The sequence below is a fragment of the Peromyscus maniculatus genome, chromosome 11 (genome assembly GCF_049852395.1).
Source record: "Peromyscus maniculatus bairdii isolate BWxNUB_F1_BW_parent chromosome 11, HU_Pman_BW_mat_3.1, whole genome shotgun sequence".
NCBI classification, from domain to species: domain Eukaryota; kingdom Metazoa; phylum Chordata; class Mammalia; order Rodentia; family Cricetidae; genus Peromyscus; species Peromyscus maniculatus.
The window spans coordinates 101,539,160-101,564,568 of NC_134862.1; the positions used below are offsets into that span (position 1 = coordinate 101,539,160).

Here is a 25,409-nt window from a genome sequence, read left to right on the forward strand (position 1 = left end):
TATCTGAAGTTATTATGCACCTAGGTGCCTGAATTGTGGGCATAATATCAAATGGGGTAAGCACATGAGGGCTTTGGGGGTCAGCACCCTACAAAGTGGCAAATCCTGTGTTTTGGTGAGTTGAGTTAACCACTGAGCCCTCTCTCCAATCCCCAAATGTTTATTTGCAAATCTGCATGAGCATACTTGATTTCTTCCAGTGTGCTGCTTTGCTGTGTACTCTGTGTCGGTTTTTACTGGGGTAACTGCCCTTCTGTGAGTGGCTATCTTTTTTGAAACACGCTTCAATACCTCCGTTCTATCTCAATGATGTTTAAGATGTATTTGCTTTACTCTCATGTGCTGGGTAGAGTTTATCCACATTAATCATGTTTTCCCATTGGAATCTCTTGTGTTTTACAGCCTGTCAGGAGAGCAGACACTCACATTTCCTTTTGGGCCATTCTTTGGGCTGGCAGAACATTGTTCACATTCAGAAACACTGATTTCCTACAAGATTCTCATGTATCAGCTGCTGCATTTACAAGGCAAAATATACGTGTGATGCTTAAAATATCTACAGAGGGAAACACTCAATTAATTTCCCAGTCACACCTATAGATAAAGAATGCAGCTTTACCCCTCAGCTGTCTGCTATGCCAGCACCAACAGCATCTATCAAAAATTAAAATGCCAGCATCACTCAGGTCTAGCAAGGACATCTGGGAGGGTGGAAACTTGACGCCTTGTCTTCAGGGCGGTAAGAGCTGATATGCAACATGCAGAATGAGCCGTGAACATGAGAAACCCCTTAACCTGACAGTTTTACCTCAGGAGAACTCATTCTGATTATGAGATCCACATCGATACGATTTATAATGGAATGATTAGTAATAGTGTAATTAAACAATCATGAAGTATCCACCTTAGGGCTCCACATAGATCTGCTGGCTCGGAGGGGCAGCTGAAGCACCACCATAGCATTCATTCACTGAGAGTGGCCATGTTGAGTGTGCATGCACAAACAGAACATGCTTTAGAAGAGTGAGTTTTAATGTCAGTTTTATTAGTTATTTACTCTTGTCTGGATTTCGTAATTTTTATATAATAAATGCCTAGACTTTTGTAGTTACAGTATTCATTCATATATCCACTCATCTATCCATCCAACCAACCAGCCATTCATGTAAACAATGGTTTTGAAGCCTCCCCCGTCCCCACCCCTATCATGCTTCCTAGAGACACATAGACTGTGAAATTGCCTGACAAGAACTGCTCATATTTGAGTGAATCTGGTGACCACCATCCCCTGACAAACCAGTCTCTCCTTGCTCACCTATACCCTCCCACACAGGCAATGATGGATCCTGCTCACCAAGGTCTCCCGGATGCAGGGCATCTTTAACAGCCTCTGGGCTCCACTCTCCACAGTGACTCCCAGCCAGTTGAGTGCTGCCCAGCACCAGAGGTCTTCATAGCTGCCATGCCAGTAGCTCACAAATGCAAACGTCATCGCAGTAGAAAGCAGTGTCCCCAGAAGGCCATGCTGGGACCCACCCAGTGGAATGTACACATACCTGGAGAAAGAAGAGGCTGTGAGAAGCTATGCTGATGGGTGGAGAGATGCACCTGCCTCTCCCTGCACTCTGGCTTGACTCCCTTGAATACTAGCATTATTGTTTAAGGTACAAAGATCCACTTCCAGGAAGCTGTAGGCCAAACCTTGAACTCTCCACCTCACTCATTGTTGGCAAAATCCTAAACTTGCACAGGGTGTGGCTTTAGGTTAGATGAGCATACATACCAAGGAGCCCTTATTGTGGCAAAATTGTACTTACAAGAGGGGCAGTGATGAGTTTAGAGCTGATGAATGGATGTACCCATCCTTGCAGCCCATCATGTGGCACCTACTAAGATGCTGGCATTGGGAGGACACTGACCATCATGGCAAGTGTGCATTTTACAACTTAGACTACTAAATTTATGGTAAAGCCATATTTAAAATAATGGGGAAATCATTATTTAGACACAGTTGCTAAAAGCAGGCCCTTACAAGGTAGGAGTGGGGTGCATAAGAAGGATAATGGAGCTGGTCCCAGATTCCCAGGCAAGTGGCCCAGAAGCAAGTATAGAGAGGAGCTCTACACTCAACGGAGTGCTGTGCCAAAGCCTTACCTCTGCCCCAGTGCCTGGCATCCTTAGATATGTCTCCATCCCTGAGTCACTAATGCCCAGGTTATGGAAGTGCAGAGATTCACACTCCTCTGTGGTTTCTAGAAGACCACAGGCCTCAGTCATTCTGGTCAGTTCCTCTTTTTCCCAGAGGGGACAAGAGGTCTTTATGATGTCTTCTGAGACACTTTACAAGGGTCTTTTCTACTTGATTCCTTGAGGCACCATGCTTCACATCTGCCCTTCCAGAATCCATCCCAGAATCCTTAATGTTTTATTATTTGTACTATACACACATTACTTTCTTACTGTTGAAGAAACTTTATTTAAAAATCATTTTTAGGGGCTGAAAAGATGGCTCAGTGGTTAAGAGCACTGACTGTTCTTCCAGAGGTCCTGAGTTCAATTCCCAGCAACCACATGGTGGCTCACAACCACCTGTAAGGAGATCTGGTGCCCTCCTCTGCCCTTGCAGAGGACACATGCAGGCAGAACACTGTATACATAATAAATAAATAAATCTTTAAAAAATCATTTCTAATAGAACTCCTTCTCAGAAGAAGCCAAAAGTAAATAAAATTAATCAGACCAAAAGATAAATGTCAAAAAACTATGTAAGTATTTTATTTGAAATAATTTAAACAATGTATAAAAATTAAGCTTATTACTAAGACATTGAGTGGCAAGTCAATGTACATTCAATGTAATTGGCCCCTCACACTCTGCTTTTCCATCTGGGGCTAGAATTCAGGACCTTGTGCATGCTGGGAAAGTGCTCTACCACATCCCCAGCTTCTTTCCAACTTCTGTTTTTCTTTTTGTTGAATATGTTCAGAATCATTTCTCCAAGCTTCTCTAAATGCACAGGTTACTGTCCTCAGTCGGCACTGTCCCCCACCCCCACCCCCAAGAAACCCGGCATAAGTTTCACACAGTACCTGTGGCTCTTCCCGGCATTTCTCATCCTGCCCCTACCCTAAACCCTACAAAGCCCCTCCCAGGAGCTTCTCATCTCTTCCCCCAGCTCCTGATTCCTACATAAATCAGCCTTCTTGGTTCTCTTGGCCTGGTCTCCTCTCTTCTCTCCCCCGCCCCCTCCTCTCATGGCCCAGTCTGTCCTGCTGGCCATGTTCAGTCTGGACCCTTCTAAAGGCCTCTGACCATTCTCTCCCTCATATCGACAATAAACCCTTCTCCTCAACCATGTCCTGCCGTCACGTCCTCGTTCTCATTCAGTCACCTCACCCGCACCAGGACACTTGAACTTCCTGTCCCAGCCAGCTGTGATGGGGACTGCTCCTGGAAGTGCCTGGGGTTGATCTCTAGGTCTCACACAGGACTCTGCCTCCTCCACAGACTCTCCCCTTGACTAAGCTCTATCAGGTCCCTCGAAGCCCCCTACAACGTGGCTTGTTGTTCGTGCTTGTCTGGCCTGCACCGCCCAGGTGTAACAAGAATCCCGCTAGGTCAGTTTAGGGAATGTCCCTCCCTGCTCCACCTGATCAGCCTTCATGTCCTGATTCCTCTCCCCTCCCTCAGCCACCTCAGTTAGCCTGGCCACCTGTCAGCAACATCCAAGGCCATCCTCTGGCTTGTACACACATATGCATGCACACACAAAAAACACATAACTGCACATGCATGCACATATAATCCTGTACACACATGTGCACACACACACACCTGTATATGCATGCACATGTAATCCTGTACACATGTATATACACATACATACCTGCACACATATGCAGATAATCCTGTACACACATGCATACACACACACACCTGCACACACATGCACAGATAATCCTGTACACACATGCATACACACCACAGGGAGTGCTCCTTCAGCTTCCAGCATTTACTTATTAAGCCTTCCAGGCACCTGGCATTATAAGACACAAAGACCTCAGATGTTCTTGCCCTGGCACGGGCGAGCCTGGCTGTGAGACAACATCAGGTCCTGCTGTGAGGCGACATGCCATATGACAGGTCCGTCAGGAAGACTTCAGTGTGGGAGAGATGGGGTTGAGGAGACCAGAGGAGTGTGGGAGGCTGGACCACAGAGGGTCCCACTTTGGGGAGGCATCAGGAAGAGGCTCTTTAAGCAGAGAGAAGAGCTGGGCGCTGCTGGCGGGACACCGAGGAGGAGGGGCGGTGAGCCTGAGAACACCTGCAGGAGTGCAGCTCTTACCTGGAGCTCTGCTGCCCCCTAGAGGCTACGTGGTTATCAGCGTGAAATCGGGAGAGGATGTGGGCTGGAACCTCAGTGGTCTCCTATAGGCACTGAGGTAACTAACCCCTTCCCACCACAGTGCTACTGTCAGGTATTGTAACACGGTATGCTTTTAAAAGATGGTCATCTTCAACAGTGTGACTAAAGGAAACATTGCAGTATTTACAGGTTTGTTTACATGTTATGATGGTACACACTAAAGAAAAATAAGCCTCACATGTCAGAAAACCCAGTACAGAATAAAAGCCTGCCATGCCTCCCACCAGTGAGACTTGTCATTGGGTCCAAATCCAAAAGGGACCTGTCTGCAAGCTAGGGATGCTGCAGCGGCTACCCCCTCCTCACATGTAGCGGTTTAAACCATAAGCTCTTACTTTGCTTTTGAAAATGACAGCTGACCAAAAACAGTCTCTGAAAATTCTTAATAATCCAGGAACTAAGAAATTACAATATTGCAGGTCTCCAAGAGCACAAAACTTCTTTGTTCCAAACCTGAAAGAGGGTGGACTCTTCACTCCTCATTTCTGGAAGGCGGTGGGTTGGCGAGAAGAGGGAATAGGGGCTCTCTCTTCAATACATCCCACCAGCCTGGTTCTGTGATTAGTAAGAAGACAGGCATGTCTGTCTCAGAAACGTTCACGAGCCACTCAGATGAGCTGCACAGCCACTGATCTCTGGCGGGAGACACACTCAGCAGAGCAAAAACACCAAGTGTACGGGACATACAGCCTGATCCTGCCTGGCCAGCCGTGTGTGGTCACTGTCTGCAGAGAACGCTGACGGAGGGTGGCACCTCTCTGCAGGCGCCACCTTCATGCAAACATAGCTCACAGAATCAACACAACATGGGTGCCCCCAAGCCAGCAGGAAGCTAGCAGCAACACGTAGATGGTGTTCACAATGCCTGCCCCTGACCGGGTGCCCATGCCAGGTGCTTTCTGCACACTTCAGGCAAAAAATGACAAAGCTTGTTTTGCCCTGAGAGGTCCAACTTAAACCGGTGTGTTCTCTGTCACCATTATCACAGTGGGAGTCGTCCTCGGTGGTAAATGCTCCCCTAATTTGATCAGGTGGGCAGATTAGTCTCCATAGACATATCCACTAGTCTTTTGGGGACAGGACCTCTCACTGTAACCCCAGCACGCTCATAGCAAACTTCCTGCCTCTGCCTCCCCAGAGCTGTGACTACAGTTACATGCCACCGTGCACTGTCTTTTATTAACTAGGAAAAATAATGCTCCTTTACAGAGATGGGCATCCACTGAAGCGTTCAAGACAACCCAGAGGCACTCCAAAGTGCATCACTGCCACACTAAGGGATGAAGCCAAAGCAACGTCCTCTTAGATTACTGTGACCAAGGACAAGCCCACATTGCAGTCCTTCCCTCTCTCCTGTCTGCCTGCAGTCTGTGGTCAGAGGCTGATCTGTGGTCTGTCTGTCATGTGAGCCGGAAACTGTTAGTTTTCGTTAGTTGTGTCTGCGTGCTGTGCCTCTCCCTAACCCAGGGCTTTGCTCTGTGTTTATTGAAGAACACAGGAAACAGGTCATAGGACCGAAATGAGTAATTCTTTACAGAATCCTCAACAGAGCTTTCTAGGGAAAGAAGTTGCTTTACTGACTGTGACTAGCACTCAAGATTACAACAGACATTATCAAACTATATCTATATCGCCTGCAATATTTATAGTAAAATTTGTTTGATGGTTGCTTTCAATCTGTTGGCTGCTTTCAGCAAATGGTCACCACTACGTGTGTGTGTGTGTGTGTGTGTGTGTGTGTGTGTGTGTGTGTGTGTGTGTACATACAATATTCTGGGTCAGGACATGGAAGAGTACATACTTTAAGATTAAAGCTGTGAACTAGCCTAGGTTGTAAAAGCTGATTTTGTGGGCGATCTAAAGCAAGCCAGGTTGGTTGTATTATTCTCTTAAAGGCAAGTTAAACAGGCTGAGTACACAGTAGGCTAGCAGGTTAATTACATAGTCTTAAATGATTTCAAGACATACAATTAACTTGGACGCAAGGTCCAACAAAAGTTCAGTCTCTTTGGGGTCAAGGGATCTTTAGAACACTGTATCATTACAAACGTGTTTGGGCTGGTGAACTCTATTAGTTCTATTAGAACTACTATTGAGTGTAGCGCCAAGAGTCGGGGTATAATATTTGTTATTGGACAGAACAAATAATTACCCTCAGAGATAACGTGCTACAGTGGCCAGGCTGGCACCCTGAAGATGTCGTGTCAGTCAGATGTAGGGCATAGGAAGTCAGTGGGGAGGGGGGTACATGCCTGTGGGCAGTTCTCGTGAGGGGAAGACAGTCTCTCTCTACCTCCCCCATGCCCACCACAAAGAATACCTCACAAATACACTTGCAGCAGGGACAGGGTAAGAAGTTCATGCATGTGCATGTCTTAAATCTAGTCTGTTGTTCCCGTTTCCCAGGAAATGCCCTTTGAATTTTCTAACTTTCTCTTTGACCTAGAGAATCACACAGTAAGTACATTGCTTCCTGAAAATGTCTTCACAGGGCATGACTTTTCTATTATGGCTATCATCTCAGCTAAATTCTAAGATTCCAACAGGGCTAAAAAGGTGAGGAAGTGTGAGCCTGTGTGTGTGTGTGTGTGTGTGTGTGTGTGAACATTTCAGTGTTCTACATTAGCCAGTGATGGTGTGCCAGTCAAATTCCTATCCGAAGGGGCATAGATAAAGGCCTAGTGTTTATTTCTCAATCTTTAGTAAGCTAAAGATTACTTATAAAGGGTTTTAAAGGAGGATAGACACAAAAAAGAATATAATTTGCTTTTAATATCTTTCAGTTCAGTGCAGATCATAATGCAACTTTAATAACTAGGAAACCACAGTTGGTTAATGGGCAGCCATAGACTCGATCATTTCCAGAAAGTGAGGAGGGGACCACTTGCAAAGCAGAGGGGATATTCTGAGCCAGGCGAATTCTCTGTTCCTTCACTAAAAGGAGCTTGGTAGAGATTTTTTTTTTACACAGTTCTGAAAAGTTACCTAGTAAGAATTATATGTCCTGGCTCTCAGTAGAAAATTGCGGAATTTATAAAATAAAAGCTAAATCATCCATGGTGATGGTTCATACCTATAATCCTAGCAGGTAGGAGGCAGAGAGGCAGGAGGATTGCTGTGAGTTTGAGGCTAGCCTGAAGTGATGAGTAAAACCCTGTCTTAAAACGACAGCAAGAACAAACTCAGTCAAGCCACACCTACCCTGAATCTAAACATCCATGTTTATGTCATTAGATGCCCATATTTTCAAAACTCATAATCGTGAAGTCCACAAAGCTGGTGGCTCCGAGGGCTGAAGTGCTATGCTAAACCCAAGACTATGCTTAAAGCTTAGAGAAACAGCTTGATCTTCAGTGTAAAACCCGGAGATAATCCCTCCAGAGTTCTGCTTCTCAGGGCAGGAAATGTTGAAAGTCTGGAAAAGGCCAGCCCAAGCCAATAGCAAAGTGCTAGACAAGGACTTAGGAGCCAGAGGCAAGGCCTTGGGCCTGCTGGACCATCTCAGGACCCCAGAGCCTGTCAGAAGTCTAATCTACTGCAGGGCCTCAGCCAATGTGGACAGAGGGTACTGACACCTTCTTCTGGGCATCTGTGGAGATCAGATGAGAAGGTAGCTCCAGGAGGCTCCAGGAGGCTCCAGGGGATCCCCCAGGATGCTTTGGGAGGCTTCAGGAGGCTCTGGGGAGCTCTGGGAGGCTTCAGGAGGCTCCAGGGGGGTTCCCCAGGATGCTTCGGGAGGCTCCAGGAGGTTCATGTTCCTTCTTAGTTGTGGCAAGGATACTTAGTGAGAGATGTGGGCAGTGCCTCAAGTGAGAGGAGAGTAAGACCAGGCAGATCCCAGGAATGTCTTCATCTTGTTGAGATTTGAAACCATTGATGAGTAATGAACCCTCCTCCCTTACCCCTGCCCTGGAAGCACCTACTCTTCCCTCTGTTCCACACACTTCAACTATGATGGTTCCTTCCTATAAATGGATCATACAGGAGATTCTCCTCTGGACCAGTTGGCTTCTCTTAGCAGAACACTCCAGGTTCATGCATCAATGTTGCTCCAACAGAGAGGATTTCCTGATTACAGATGAACGCCTGCACACTTGCTAATTGGCCAGCAGCACAGGGAATACCTTGCTACTTATTATGGATTGGATCTAAAACATCCTGTCCCCAGCAGGTGTTCTGGAAGACTGTGGAGCCTTCAAAGATGTGAGATCTATTTGTCCAGAAGCAGGCTAGGAGCCAGAGCAGGACTCTGAAGCATTTGAAGCTCAGACCTGCATCTGTTCCAGCCTGTGTTCTCTGCTTCCCACCTACACCCTGCAGACAAAACCACCACACATTCCTGCTGACAGTCACTGTAGCAACCAGGTCTCCCCTCACGCCCTACCGTACCCTCAGAAACTGAGCCAAAATAAACCTCCCATTCCTTCAGCTGCTTCTGTCTGGTATTCAGTCATAGTGATGCAAAATTGGAGACACTATTTTTATCAACAAAAAGGAAGAAACCAAAGGCAGATGAGGAATGTTTTATAGGTGATGGGTATATTTACTCCTCTGAGTCTGGTGTTGGCTTCATAAGTATATGCATATTTCCAAAGGCATCAAACTTTAAATTAATAGATATAGTTTAAAATTGTCAGTTTTCCTCACAAAGCCATCATGTAAATAGCACCATCACAGAGACGAGCATTCCTGTGTCTTCTGTAAGCATGTGAAGGCACCAGAGGTTCCAGCTTGCTGACTTCAGGATGCTCTATACTCAGCACCATTAGCCAGATCCGGGTCTGTCTTAGTTAGGGTTTTTATTGCTGTGAAGAGACACCATGACCATGGCAACTCCTATAAAGAAAACACTTAATTGGAGCTCGCTTACAGTTTCAGAGGTTCAGTCCATTATCATCATGGCAGGATATGACAGCATGCAGACAGACATGGTGCTGGAGAAGGAGGTGAGAGTGAAGGAGGAGCTACATCTTGAGCCCATGGGAAACAGGAAGTGGTCTGAGACACTGGGCAGTATCTTAAGCATATATGAGACCTCAAAGCCCACCTCCACAGTGACATACTTCCTCCAACAAGGTCACACCTACAACAGCAAAGCCATACCTCCTAATAGTGCCACTCCCTATGAGCTTATGGGGAACAATTACATTCAAACTACCACATTCCACTCCCTGGCCCCATAAGTTTACAACAATATCATAATGAAAAATGTATTTAGTCCAACTTCAAAAGTCTCTGTGGTCTATAACATTCTCAACAATGTTAAAAGTTTAAAATTCAAAGTCTCTTCTAAGATTCATAAATCTCTTAACTGTAATCCCCTATAAAATCAAAATAAAAAAGATCACATACTTCCAATATATAATGGCACAGGATATTCATTACCATTCCAAAACATAGGGAAGAAAGCAAGACCGAAAACCAGCTGGGCAAACTCCAAACTCTGCATCTCTGTGTCTGATGTTGAAACACTCTTCAGATGTCCAAGTCCTTTCAGCTTTGTTGAGTTTGATATACTTCTTTCTCTTGGGCTGGTTCTACTCCCTGTTAGAAGCTCTCCTTTGCAGATGGCCCATGGCTCTAGCATCCCCAACATCTTGGGTTCTCCAAGGCAATCTCCTTTACAACTTCACACAATGGTCTCTCTGGGCCTCCATTCATGGACATCCCTGACACATGCCTGGTGGCTTTTCTTAGTCATGGAGGAAGATTCCATAAACCCTTTCTTCTATCCTTGAGCCTAAAGCCAGAACCACATGGCCAAAGCTGCCAAGTTCTGCTGCTTACTGGGGTTAGAACATGCCCCCCTTTTAAAATTACAACTTCACCAGTGTTCTGTTTTCAATGGTTTCCTTCACTGCCTAAGCTTTGCTCTCCTTGAACTTGTTCTGTAGAACAGGCTGGCCTCAAACTCAGAGATCCACCTGCCTCTGCCTCTGGAGTGCTCGGATTAAAGACATGCACCATCATACCCAGCTCTAAGCTTTTCTTTAATTCGTTTTCACAAATTGGAAACTTAGCTGGGTGAGATCTTGCCCTGAGGTCACCACTCCCTTTATTCCATTTCTTAGTCTCTTTATCTCCTTGAACACAGGATTTAGCTCCATTCCACTTCCTGGTGCTCCTTTTCTCCTCAAATTTTACATTTTGTATTTTTCCTTGCTCAGCTTGCTCCTTTTCATTATAAATCTTCATTAGAGTTACCACTAATAACCACATGACAGAGTCTACATTAAGCTGTTTTGAGATTTCTTCTGCCAACAGAATTAATCCAAAACTCTTCACTTCATCCTCAGGCAGACTCTGGACAAAGGCAAAGAGCAGCCACATTCTTCACCAAAACATCACAAGAATGATCTCTAGGCAATATGTTAATATTCTTCTCCTCTGAAACCTCTTGAACCAGATCCCCCAGTTCAAATCACCCTCAGCACCACTGTCTTCCATGCTCCTGCTAGGTCATCCCATTAAACAGCACGTAAAGCTTTCAACTGCTTTTCTAATCCATAGCCCCAAGGTCCATAGTCCTTCAAACAAAAGCATGGTCAGGCCTATCACAGCAATAGCCCAACCCTTGGTACCAACTTCTGCCTTAGTTAGGGTTTCAACTTCTGTGAAGACACACCATGACCATGGTAACTCTTATAAAGGAAAATTTATAGGGTGGCTTACATTTTCAGAGGTTCAGTCCATGGTGGGACATGGCAGCATTCCAGCAGACATTCAAACTACCACAGGGTCTCAGTGAGAGGTGAGAGCTATGGATTCAACCCACATAGACCTGCTGCTGGTGTTTAATCCAAATGTCATGCAGATGTCCTCCACATATGTAGCATTGAGGGTGTATTGATGGATGAGGATAAAGACAACCCTACCACAACCCAAACCATCTTCAATACCCTGCAACAAAGACACTATGGCCCTTCCACCTAGGATACACCTTACCTACAAAAGTCACCTGATAATGTCCCTTGAAATGAATGGCTGCTGTATGAGTGGGGATATGTGTGTGTCTGTGTGTATACGTGTGTGTGCACGTTTGTATGCATGTGTGTGTGTTTTTTGGTTTGATTTTTTGACACAAGGTCTTACTATGTACTTGCCTGCTACTCACTGCATAGCCTAGAATGGTCTTGACTTCAAGGAAATCCTTCTGCCTCAGCCTCTGAAGTGCTGTGGGATTACAGGTATGCATCACCATGCCAGGTTTTCATTCCTCCATTTTGAAGCAACCTGACAGTGCCCTAAAGATTCAGTGTCCCAGTGACACACAAGCCTTTGAAATAACCCTGAGCAAACAGCCCTAGAAAATGTCATCTTCAGAACTTAGCAGCCTTGGGCAAAGGGACACCTGAAGGCAGACTATGGTGTCTCTCAATGGGGGTTTCTAACCCCTTTCCCAGGCCTGCCTCTGTCTTTGGCTATAAAAAAGCATGCGAAGCAAGTTCCTTGGAGGTTTGCTCAAAGGGGACAGAGGGAGAGTATATACTCTCTAGTGCTGATAAGTGGAGCCTAATCACTAATAAAAAGATCCTCAGAGACTCAGTTTAATAACCACCAAGACTTCCTGGCCGCCTGCCTGTCTTTCTACCTTCCTCCTAAGAGGACACTAAAAGCTCTTATATTCTTCTCCAGGCCACATGAAAGGGGGCAGCACATGGCAAGCCAGAAGCCAAGAGGCGAATCTGAATGTGTGCATGACTGAGGGTTGATATGTGATTCTCCTGCCCTGTGGTCAGCAGGGGAAGGCAGGCCCCAGCCTCCCCTTCCCTCAACACATTGTCTGCCCTCTGTTCTGTCAGCACCTCCTAAATCTAAGGCTCAGCACTATGCCATTGGATGCACAGTCCCTTAGTGACTGAACTATCTGTTCCTCCTTGGATGTCTGCCTCTCACCCACATCCTACCCACTGTTGGTCCCAATCTTCACACTCATCTGTCATGGCTGCTGGGAAAATGTGCTATAAAAGGATTGTGTGAAATGGGAAGGTCACTGTGCTGGTGTGGTGCCTCGGGCCCTCTAGAAGCAAGTGTTCTAAACACAAGTGCAGTCAGGAAATGCCAGGAGGCCTATGGAGGCATTTCTCTCTCCATCTGCATTTACGGTGCAATGACGCAGGCAGCCATGCTGGACAGCACCTCCCGAAGGCAAGAGGAGAGGCTCTGTTGAACATCGACCCTAGGTTCCCATGGCAACATAGCATCCCATGCAGAAAGTCTAGTTAGTGGTCACATAGAAAAGAACATTAACAGCTGGATATGTGACTATAAGGCAAAAGATGTCCACACAAAAGACTCCCCAGGAAGCATATGCCTGTCACAGCTGCCAAGTCTTTTCCACAGAGATAGATGTCTTGTATATGGTGGATTCTCATCCCTTATGACCCAAATGGAGACCCATCAGCCTGGCTCCACCAAAGTCAGCCTCCAATTGGCTCCCTCCTGGGCTACCACCTGCACTTATGAATCACCAAATGGACTCTACCCAGCCAGTGAGCTCATTTTGGATCTGGGCCCCGCAGTCCTTCCAAAGCCTACCCCAGCCTATTTTTTCTTCTACTTCAGGTTTAGTGCTCACTTGGAGGAATATTTTTTCACATCTAATCTTACCTTTTGATTCATGTGTGTATGTGTGTGTGTGTGTGTATGTATTATGTGTATATAGTAGGTGTGTATATGTATGTATGCACGCACACGCACACACCCCAGAGGACAACCTCAGCTGTCACTCCTCAGACATTGTCCACCTTGGTTTTTAAGACAGTCTCTCATTGGCATGAGGCTAGCCAAGTAGGCTAGGCTCATTGGTTTGGGAGCTCCTGGGATCCACCTGTCTCTGCATGCCCAGTACTGAGGTTAGAAGCACATGCTGCCACACCCAGCTTCCCCCAACCTGGGCTCTGGGGGACTAAACTCAGGTCCTCTTGCTTGGAAGGCAATCCCTTTACCACTTATCTCTTGGAGTCACATGCTCATCTCAGCCTAAATCATTTCGTTCATCTTCATGCGCCAGGATTCTGTACTGTAGGCCAATGCTTTGGGCTGAGGACAAGTCCATATGTCACTGCACATGAAGACACAGGGCAGAAAATTGGAGTCCTTCTCCTGGTGTTTCCCCAAAACCCAAGTCCAGGACTCCTCGATAAATCCTGACCCCTCTGTCTCCTCCTGAGCTTTCTCTCATCCTCCTCATCTATAACCATTTCCTCTCTTCTTCCACTGCCTCCCACACTGTACACAGAGTGACTGCAGCCAGACAACCTCACGAGTGCCACCGTCCTCACAGGCTGCTGCTGGCTTCCCCGCCCTGTGCTGTCTGGAGGATGCTCTTTAGAAAGTCAGGCTAACCCACTCATGGAGGTTCCTCCAGTAAACAGGACAGGTAGTGGGACCTGGCAGGTAAGACATCTGTCTGCCAACATTTCCCCAGGAAAGCTGCCAGAAGTACCAAAAATGGGGTGGGGTATTTATCCAAAAAGCAAAACAATGTGATTAAATCTTTTAAAAATTAAAGCACTTGTCTGGGCATGGGGGTGCACACCTCTAATCTTAGCACTAATGCAGCCAAGGCAGGCAGATCTCTATGAGTTCTAGACCACCCTGATCTGCACGTGCCAGCGCTACATAACAATAAATAAACAAAACTTAAAGCACTTAAGTTGGGGGTGTTATTTTGTGACCTGGACTTTCAGAAGCCTTACACAAAACCCTCAGCATCAGGTGCATGTGAGGGGAGTGTGCTCACGAGGCTGCAGGAGCATGACTCTCTTTGCCCCTTTGGTGGTGCCCAAGTCAAGTGCTCTAGAAAAACAACAACTCAACCTCTGCCACCCATGCCACTCCTCACCCCAGTGTGTTAGCTGGTCATAGAGAAGTGCAGAATCAGGATTGTGGTCGGAAAAGAACAAAAGACACACAGAGTGCCTTTGGGCTGCACAGATAGCTCCGTATGTAAAGCATTCACCTTGCAAGCATATGGATCTGACTTCGATCTCTAGAATCCCATGTAAGAAAGCTGACCATAATGCATGTTTGCAATTCTGTAACCTGGGAAGTTGAGACAGGACAATCCCTGGGGATTGCTAGCAAGCCAGACTAACCTACTTGTCAAAGTCCATGCCACTTAGAGACCCTTGCTTAAAATATAAGGTGGACAGAGGCTAAGTAATGACACCAGAGGTTCTCTGTTGACCTCCACATGCACACAGGTGCATGCACACACAGTACATATGTACACAGGTGCATACACACAGGTACGTATATACACAGGTGCATGCACACACAGTACATATACACACACAGGTGCATACACACACAGGTACATACATACACAGGTGCATGCACACACAGTACATATGTACACAGGTGCATACACACACAGGTACATACATACACAGGTGCATGCACACACAGTACATATGTACACAGGTGCATGCACACACAGGTACATACATACACAGGTGCACACACACAGGCCCAGACACTGGAATACACTGGTGATGAAAACATTCTGCTGTGAGGACCACAGATGGGTTCATTGGCCAGAATGGGAAGCAAGTGAGAGGAAACGGCAATGGATATCATACAGGCAACAGTCTCAAAGCACTGCCACTCAATGCTGTCTTCAAGAGGAAAGAAAATAAAGGTCTCAAGAGCTGAAGTGATTTTCAAAAAATAACCCAAGTATGATGGTTGCTGGTGGTAACGATGAGGCCATTCCCATCCTGGGCTGAAATCGAGGCTCTCACAAATCAGCTTTGATGGAATTGTCCCAGCCGCCTCTCATTTATCATAATTATGATTCACAGTCCCTATCAGAGATGATGCCTTTTAGAACTGTGTGCTGGAAGGGAAAATTGATAAAGCTTAAGCTTGGGTACAAATGACAGTAGATCCGTGATAGCTGCCCCACCCCTGGGCCTATTGCCCTGTGCTCAGGAAACAATGGCCCTGGAGCATTTTCTCAGGATGTAGTGATTGCTGGCTAGATGACACCGCCCATCCATACAGCCCTGTGATAACTGAATGAACCCTTGAGTGCACATTAGAGATTAATATTTGAAGAGCTAGCATGTTACAGAAACTTCCTAGGGATGACATTATGTGTGACACACAGTGTAGACCCTTCTGTAGATGAAAAGTGCCACCACACACGCCATCGCATTGTAAGACATCCAATGGCAGTGGCCACAGAACTGGCCATGGGCATGGGGACCACACTGGGAAAGAGTCACTTCATGAGAGCTGGGGGCAGAAGCGAGCACACAAAAAGCATCCCACCTACTCTTAAGACCCCCTCTCAAGTGGAGTCAAAAGGAGGAAAGCCATTTCTGGGCGAAGGCTTTCCCCGAGAAAGGCAGGCAGCTCAAGGCTAACTCACATGGGCTGGAGAGGAAAGCCAGGCCTTGAGTCTGGGGAGCGGAGAAGCAGCTGGGTCCATCTGAAAGGAGTGTGGTTCCCAGTTCTCCTGCCTGCGTCAGGCTCCTTACTTCCAAGACTGGGGTGGATGAAGCTGTGAGCCAGGAGTGACTCCCCAGTAATCACTACTCTGTGGAGGTCAAGGAAGAAAGATATGGCTTCCAACTACCTCCGTGGCTGATGGCCACGGAGTCTTGCTTCCCCGGACTGTACCCATTAACACGAGTCTAATTCGGTGAACAATTCAGCAGTCCTGGACTTCTCATAACCTCGACTTTCCTGAGAAGGAAGGAGAGGATTTAGGGTGCAGGGAAGGCCAAGACGATGCAGAGGCATGGGTCAGAGTTAAAGAAGACTAGGAATGGTCTATCTTTGCCTTATAAGCCCAGATTGAGCTGCTAATTGCTCTTTTCTATTTGTGTGTGTGTGTGTGTGTGTGTGTGTGTGTGTGTGTGTGTGTGTGTGTGTGTATGTGTGTCTGTGTGTATGTACATACCATGTATGAAAACCTATGCTAGTAAGAAAAGGGCATCAGAACCCCTGGAGCAGGAGTTACAGGCATTATGAGCTGCCCAACATGGGTGCTAGGAACCAAACTCAGAGCCATCTTTCTAACCCCTGACCTGTTTATTTTGAGAACTAATTAAGCAGACACTCTTTCAATTCCATGCAGCCTCCTTCAGCATCATTCACTATGTACCTAGAACCACAGGAGCCAGAGAGAAGCTGGCTGTTCACTGCTATGCTTGGTGTTGCTGAGATGCAGACATAGGCTTTGAACTGCTCATCCAGGCTGTAGAAGCTAAGATCACCACACGGATGCTAGAACATGCCAGATTTGACAAGTGACCCATCTTCATGTCAACACTCATCTATGAGATCAACACTGCAGTTAATGTCATGTCTGAGTCATTTCCTGCTATGTCATGGCCACACCAAGACCTCTGAGACCCCATGCTGGACTTGAGAACACTGCCTTAGATAATACCTACCCTGGGAGAATGTAATCTCTAAGCTATGCAGACATAAGGACAAAACTCATAAGGACAAAAGTCCAACACCTTCCAGATGCTCCCTCCACCTGGGCTCCCAGGAAGTGCCCTTTTGGCTTCTACTCTTCCTCATCTGAACCATCCCTGGACCACAGCTGTCTCGGGCCTACAGGGGATCAGTGTTCCCACCAGCATCTCTCACTCTGAGGCCATAGGTTCCAGGACTACATCATTGCACGGTGTCAAGTGCACCACCACTCTTGACAGAAGTATCTGATCTTGCTCTTGGAGAACCTGAGTCCAAAGTCTCTTTGGAAGTAAGACTCTTCATTGGAACACACACTGAGCAGACCATGTCTATCCATGGCTCAGGATAATGCTCATCCTCTCTCTAGCAGAGCCCCCAACCAGGGCAGCAGGTGGGATAGGGGTTAGGTATCTGATGGTGCTTGTGTACAGTATCTTCACTTCAGGTTTCTAGACACAAAATATCTAAGTCCTGCCTGTATAGTCTGTGTGATTGTCCACTAGAGTCAGGCTCTCTGTCCCCAAATCGGTGGCACATTTGTGCTTATCAAAGGCATGTGCCTGTAAAAGGTATGCTAAGTACCAAATCAGAACTAGGTGCTGTGATGGGACAACCAGAAGCTGCCTGTGCTTATCTGAAACAGACAGTCTCAAAGTTTGTTAAATATCTTGTTACCTTGAATACGTAAATTAACACAGAATGAAAGTCAGCTAGAGTTAGAGATTGTGAGTACAAACCTGGTGTGCAGGGGGATGGGTAGATCCTAACAGGATGAGGCATGCAGGCCAGAACTGAGGGAATCAAGGGAGACGCAGCAGAGGGGGACTCTATTTTGCTCATGTCAACTGCCTGTTATCAATTCCAGCACAACCCTGGTAAATTGGAGAACCTCTTCCCAAGACAGCATTGGAGGAAGAGGGGACCACTACCTGCCTGATTCTTTCCATAAGAGATCTTAAAAGTTGCCGGGCGGTGGTGGCGCACGCCTTTAATCCCAGCACTCAGGAGGCAGAGCCAGGCGGATCTCTGTGAATTCGAGGCCAGCCTGGGCTACCAAGTGAGTTCCAGGAAAAGGCACAAAGCTACACAGAGAAACCCTGTCTCGAAAAAACCAAAGAGAGAGAGAGAGAGAGAGAGAGAGAGAGAGAGAGAGAGAGAGAGAGAGAGAGAGAGAAAGAGAGAGAGAGAGAGAGATCTTAAAAGTTGATAAGACAGCTGGGGTGGTGGTAGTGCACGCCTTTAATCCCAGCACTTGGGAGGCAGAGCCAGCCTGGTCTACAAAGTGAGTTCCAGGACAGGATCCAAAGGTACACAGAGAAACCCTGTCTCATAAAATGAAAACAAAAACAAACAAACAAACAAACAAAAAATTGACAAGACTTAAGATGGCGTCAGTGTATGTTTGACCTGGGTAAATCCTAACAGTGATTTCCAGGAGATAATTGGGAGTGATACAGAAGTGAAACAAGGTCTTCTTGACAAGCTCCCTGGGAACCGAGACAGCAGAGGGCTTGACAGACAGGTCCCTGGGGTCTGTCCATACCCAATAAGCATAAACAGCTGTGTAGCTGCTGGACCCAAGTCTCCTGGAGACACACACACATGCGATATGTCCAGTTCACCCCATTGTGCTCTCATAATGACGTATGATGATTACGTGGGACCAAAGGGCTAGAAGGGAACTGAAACACAGCACAAAGCAAGCCAGCACAGAGTAATGCTTGCTCTCCATCAGGACAACAGCAGGACAGCTGCGCTGAATGGCAATTAATTTAGTCAATGTTCTATTGTTAATACAAACTCATTTAAGTACTTGCCATTAATGTATATTCATTGTAATAAATAATAGGCGCCATTAAAACATTTTCACATATGATCAAAACCATCCCACATAAACCTTCCCCCCACCCAGACAGGGTCTCTCTGTGTAGCCTTGGCTGTCCTGGAACTCACTCTGTAGACCAGGCTGGCCTCGAACTCACAGAGATCTTCCTGCCTCTTCCTCCTGAGTGCTGGGATTAAAGGTGGTGTCACCACTGCCTGGTTCCACATGAACCTCTTAACCTTTTCTTTCCCAATGATCCCCTCCCTCTTCCCAAATACTTCCTCTTTAATGTCATAAATATTCATATACCTATAAATAAATAAACATATACATCCATATATTCATTCTAGATTCCACATATGAGAAAACATACAATTCATGTCTGAGTCTGGCTTACTTTAACATGATTTCTAGTTCCATCTATGGTCCTGCAAATAGAGATTTCTTCCTCTTCATGGCTAAATAAAACTCCATTGGGTATACTAACCACAATTTCTTTAGTGAGTCCTCTGTTGATGGACATCTAGCCTCACTCCCTAACTTGGCCATTGTGAATAGTGGCTTAATAAACAGGGATGCTCAGGGGTGGGAGCAGGCTCTTTAGGGAAAGTGTTCGCCTAGCAAGCCAATGGACCTGAGTTCAAGTGCCTAGAGCCCACAGAAAAATAAACATGGGCCTTCAGATAGCTCTGTGATATGTCACTCTAGAATCCTTCAAGCAAATACCCAGGAGTAGCTAGCTGGATCATACAGTAGTTCTGCTTTTAACTTTCTTTGGGCTGGGTGGCTCCATGCTGACTGTTGTGGTAGCTGTACTAATTTACGTTCTACTGGGGACACTATTACCTGTAACAACTGGGGAGGAATCTCCCTTGAGGCAAATATGCTGCCTACTACAGAGGAGAGAGGAAACACTGGGAGCCATACATGCACTAACCATCGTATGGGACTGATCCAATCTGCAAACCTATCCTGGGAATTTCCCCTCACTTTGTAGATGGAGAAGAGAAAGCCTCGAGAAGCTGTTCACTTCGAACTGAAGAGCTGGCAGGTTGCCTCCGCTCTGCACCAGTCTCAGAACCTCGATCTCTGTGACCCGTGCTCATCTGACTGAATTGTCTCCGAATAGAAAAGACTACAGCCGATGGCAGAGGGGAAACTGAGGCTAAGGTGCATCTGGTTCCAAAACACATTCTCTTTCCACCAGGCCTCCTTGTTTCTTCCGGCAGCTGTGAATGACGGGCACAGAGAGCCTGTGTGTGCCAAAGTGACAGCCAGTGTTTAACCATTTTAGCCCTTGAAGCCACTACTGGGTCCCCATTAAATGCTAATGACTGTGCTCAGGGCTTTACATGGTATTGTATTTCATTAGTTTGGTTTGTTTTGGGTTTTGTTCGTTCATTTGTTTGAGACAGGGTCTCTACCCATTGTAGGCTGGCCTTGAACTTGTTTATATAGATAAGAATGACTTTGAACTGTGGTGATATATTGTGTACCCTAATAACATTTGCCTGAAGGTCAGAGAACAGAACAAGCCACTAGATTAAACATAGAAGCCAGGCAGTGGTGGCACACACCTGTAATCCTAGCATTCGGGAGGCAGAGATCCATCTGGATCTCTGTGAGTTCAAAGCCACCCTGGACTACATGAGATTAATCCAGTTTAAAAGAGAAACAGAGCCAGGCAGTGGTGGCACACATCTTTAATCCCAGTACTGGGAAGTACACATGCCTTTAATCCCACGAAGTGATGGCTGGGCAGAGAAAGGTGTATAAGGCGTGAAGAGACAAGAACTAAGGCTTTTCGGCTGAGGAACCCCTTTCTAGAGGTCTTTTGGCTAGAAAGCCTTTTCAGGCTGAGGAGTTGGTGGGGTAAGAGGTGGTGGCTGTGGCTTGTTCCTTTGTCTCGCTGATCTTTCAGCAAATTTTATTAGGGTACACTATATATCATCACATTGAACCCCTGATCCTCTTGCCTCTACCTCCCAGATACTGGGGTTATAGGCATGTACCACTATGTCTGGCTATTACTCCACTTTATTTAGACAGTTCTTGGGAATATCTTAATAATCAAAATCATGTTTATGAATCTGAATTATTATAACAGCACAGCATGGCAAGTCCAGATAGGTGCCCAACTTACCCCAAGGAGTCTAGGAGAAACTCATAATGCCACAAAGACAGGTGATGTGGGCACAGAGAATGCTAGACATGTAAAGGATGTCAAGACCATCTGAGCATGTAGACCGCTAAGCTATGCCCAGGAGCCCCAGCCTACACCCCAGAATTCTCAGGGTCTGAGAAACTCTTTGAGACAGATGTTTCCACTTTTAGACCGTTTAGAAGGAAGAGCACCTATGTCCAGTACTTTCTGCCAGCTGGTCCTGGCTCTCCCCTTCCAAGCAACAGGGACCAAGAACCAGCTCCTCACTGGCCACCTACTAAACACCCAGTGAAGGCTTCATATCTTCCCAAAGGCCCACTTTGGAGCAAGTCCATTATTTCTCAGTTCTATAGCCCCTCCCCTCCCTGTCAGTTTCTCTTCTAGATGGTTCCCGGTTTGTTCTTCTGTGCGGTTGTGGTACGTCAACATTTACAGGATGACAGTAAAGAACAGACAGGGAACACCACATTCCTCTTCTGACCATACATCTGTACCATTAGCAAATGTTCCAGACACCCCGCTGAGCCTTGAAGCCATGAGGAAACATTACAGTGCCTCCCCTCACACACCTGTTTTAACTAGTTCTCTCTTTAGCATAAAGGCATCCTTCCAGTTTCTTCCATTTTATAAACACCATTGGGCCACCCTCCAGATTCTTCCAGTCTCCGTTCTAAGTAGGAAATCTTTCCGGGTCCTGGACGGGGAGCTGATCCAGTCCTGCCTTCCCCGTCCACTCCCTCCTTAGCCTGTGTGTCTCACTTCTGCTCCTCCCGGGTGCGCTCCGAAGACCTCCATCAATGATGTCGGTGACCTCCGTAAGGCCGGAGACAATGAGCAGCCTCCACCCTTCCTTTGTCTTAGCTACCCTCTCTGCATTGATCCTGCCTCGCGTTTTCCTCTTTTGATAGTCTCTGCTTCAAGCCTGACCAATATAGTACTACTCACACTCAAAAGTAGACAATCTTTTTAAACATCCAGAAATAGCTATCTCTTGTGTGTGTCCTCTCTGACATTCTTCTATAAATACACACAGCCTCCTTCAGGGTTGCACACCAGCCGTTTCAGAAACCTCTCCATTCCCCCTAATCTATCGAGAGCATCCTTCCTCAGCCCCACCTTCCTTGTTAATTTCAACCTTCTATTCTCTTGAGGCGCCTTTCCTCTCACCTTCCTAGCTATTCCTCTCCAGTAACTAGCAAAGGGTGCTCGTTCTCTGCTTAGATCTAAAAATACCAGCAACCACCATCGGGATCAAGTCCCTGTCCCTCAATGTCTCCACACCCGTTCTGGAGCCCACACCAGCACAGGAACAGTATTCAGTGTTACTCACATTGATCTGTACTCACTAGCCCAGGATACCCCATGTACAATGGAGGAACATGGGTGTTAATATGCAGCAGCACCTCAAGAAATACCTGCAGAGCTATTCAGAAGGCAAGAGGGAGAGAGCTGGAGGAAAACCCAATAGACGCAGCGCTGGCAGAAATTAATACGGAACAGTGGAAAAGATGAAAGAGGAGCTGAGGGGGATCTGGAAGGGAAACGTTAAAATCAAACTTCTTCACGCCTTTGCTGAGAGCTGTGCGGTTACAGACAGGACTGCTTAACTGGCTCCTGACTCCTGCTCTGACATCAACCCCATCACTGCGAGATGCCCCTGGAGGAGGCTTGAGGGGTTCTCCCTGGATCTCACCCCACTGCACCCCACTGCACCCCTCAAAGGCCCTTCCCACAGCCACAACCACAGCCACTGTCCAGCAACAGTGCCCATGCCACACTGACACACCTTGGGAGTTCTTCTGGAAACTGCCCCAGATTAACATTACCCCTCCTTTCCAGGGTGATCCTCCCTAGGCTGCTCAGTCCTCCTCTCCAGGGTGATCCTCCCTAGGCTGCTCAGTCCTCCTCTCCAGGGTGATCCTCCCTAGGCTGCTCAGTCCTCCTCTCCAGGGTGATCCTCCCTATGGCTGCTCATTGTTCGCTGTCTCTGAGATTTTGTAATTGCCCCCCTGCTCCATTTTCATGGAACACAGGAACCTTTGCCTGTCAGATACCGGAATCAACACCCCACCCCCAAACGCCCAGGCACCACTGTTTCCTCAACAAAGGCAGACCCACGTTGCCCTGAGCTGTGTAAGCATGGTGGTAAGAACATAGACTCTCCCTAGATCCTAATCTTGCTCCCACCTGCCAGTGAGACAGAGAAATCAGTTTATCTTCTCTGAGCCTCAAACCACAAGCAGGAGTGAAGGTAATAAAATCATCAGGGAGATTAGGATGGGGCTGGAGGATGGCTCCATGGGTAAATCGCTTTTCTGTGCAAGCATGAGGACCCTAGTTCAGGACCCTAGAACCCACATAAAAGCCAGGCATGGTGGCAAGTACCTGTAACCCCAGTGCTGGGGGAGGGTGGACAGGCAGATCCCAGGGACTCGCTGGCCAGCAGTCCATCTAAAACAACAAACTCCAGGTTCAGTGACACCCTGACTGACAAAAATCAGCAGGGAAGCATCAGAGGAGAGCACCTGAGGCTGACCTCTGGAGTGTACATGATTGCATACATCTGTGCTTGCATGTATACACACACACACACACACACACACACACACACACACACACAGACCACACACACAGCATCTCAAATAAAAGATTACGATATGGAATGTAAAGATCTTAGAAGACGGCCTGGCATACAGCAAGCATTTGATTAGATGTCATGTGTTAGTTGGGACAAATACCACCTTGTAAGAATTGAACAAGGACTCCCACTCCATTCACCAAAGTGCCATGATTCTCATACCCACAGCAGCTCAGACTCCTGGGCTCCCACCCACCACTCAACCCTGACGGGGTTTTAAAGACTTGCTAAACATTCTTTTCTTGATGGACATCACGTTCCTTGACAAATTAGCTAAGTAGAAATCCCCAACGCCAACAATCCAGATTAGAAAAGCACACATTACTCCCAAGCACCCTCTCTCATTAGTGTCTGTGTGTGATTTGTGGGGCTAATATATTTCTCACTAAAGGGCACCCTGGAAACAGCAGCACACTCTGACTGCAGACGCCCTGACAGCTCCTGGAAGCTAACCGCTCATCAGGCAGAGTCGTGAGCTGTAATCCTGTAACTAGGCTTCTCCGGGGTCTACAAACCAGTGCCCTGCAGTGCCTGCAGGCAGATGGCATGCTGGTTCACACTGCGTTGGGTTGCCCTCCATCTCATCTGCTCATCAATTCCATGTTCCGCATCCCCTGTGAGCACTCACTGTGCACCTTCATTGGGGAGTTACTACACGTTACCAGGTGCCCGTCGGTACCCCATGCACAATGAGGAGTGGAAATGCCAGGGATGGAACCCTACCCTCAGGGAGAGCATCACCCAGCCGACAGACAAAGCCAACACGAGGCCAGCCAAGAACCTTAAATATTCCCACCACACAAAAACAAGCCAGCACACGAGGCAATGGATGCCTTGACTGGTTTGAGTTAAGCATTTCACTATGTGTCCACCTCAAAAAACAACCCAGTACAATCATTCGTTAATTCAAAAGAGTGTTAATATAAAAGAAGAGAAAGAAAATGGCAGGAGTGTGAGCCAACATGAACCTCAACTAAGCAAGTGTAAGAGTCAACATTTATCAAGTATATTCTAGGTACAACCTAATGAGAGTTGAAAAACTCCTACATTTTAGATAAGGAAGCAGATGTGAACTCAGTTCTGTCTCTGAAACTGGCATCTTGTTGGTGTCTACATCACAGCTTGTCATGAATGTCACGTCACACCATGTCATGTTTTGCGCCATATCATGCTGACCACTGTCTTCATTAGTTTTCTCAATATGAATCACTACAACCTCTTAATGTAAACCTACTTATACATTTGGTGAATATACATAAGATTTATGCAAATTTGTGAGTTACAGAAGTACCTTGAGCACATTTTAAAATTATGAACGGATTTATTTCCTCTTAAAATATTTTAGCTTGAGAACATTTTAACTATACACATGAATGGAATCCTCTGTGGTTGTGGGTTTATTCTCAGAAGTTCTTCGACTTTTGGTCTCACAGCTACTCATGAAGAGACTGAGACCCTCTGCTGACCCAAACAAATGGCCCATGATCTCCTGAGAGATGGGGCAAAGGTCAAGGGCACAGGCTAGTGAAGAAATTACTTCACCCCCACGGTCCTGTGAAGCTCACCCCAAACCTCAGGAGGTCTGGGACATAGCATCAGAGGTTGTTGGGAATGGCGGTGACCAATGTCTGCTATTATCTGCCATCAATCTGCTATTATAGCGAAGAGAATATATGTGAGAGAGAAAAGGGGGGTGTGATTTCTGGCCTTCTATCATCACCAGCCCTAGGATCAGTGTAGCTTGGGAACTGGATCAGGTCTTCTCTGGTCCAGTTTTCCAAGTCAAAAGAAGAAATCGGCTTCCTAATACTCTCCTCTGCTTGGGTTTTGTTTTTTGGCAAGCTGGCCCCAAACTCACTATGTAGCCATGAAAGGCCTTGAGCTCCTGGCCCCTGCTGCCTCCACCTCCCATGTACAG

General features: G+C 46.7%; 1 protein-coding gene across 1 annotated transcript in view; it reads right to left on the reverse strand.

Annotated features, from left to right (window-relative positions):
* Window positions 1–25,409, reverse strand: part of Hhat (hedgehog acyltransferase) — a 275,044-nt gene that overhangs the window by 70,144 nt on the left and 179,491 nt on the right. The window contains exon 10 of the mRNA XM_006988143.4: window positions 1,355–1,556. Coding sequence (XP_006988205.3) covers window positions 1,355–1,556 — 202 coding nt within the window. The remainder of the gene's footprint in view (window positions 1–1,354; window positions 1,557–25,409) is intronic.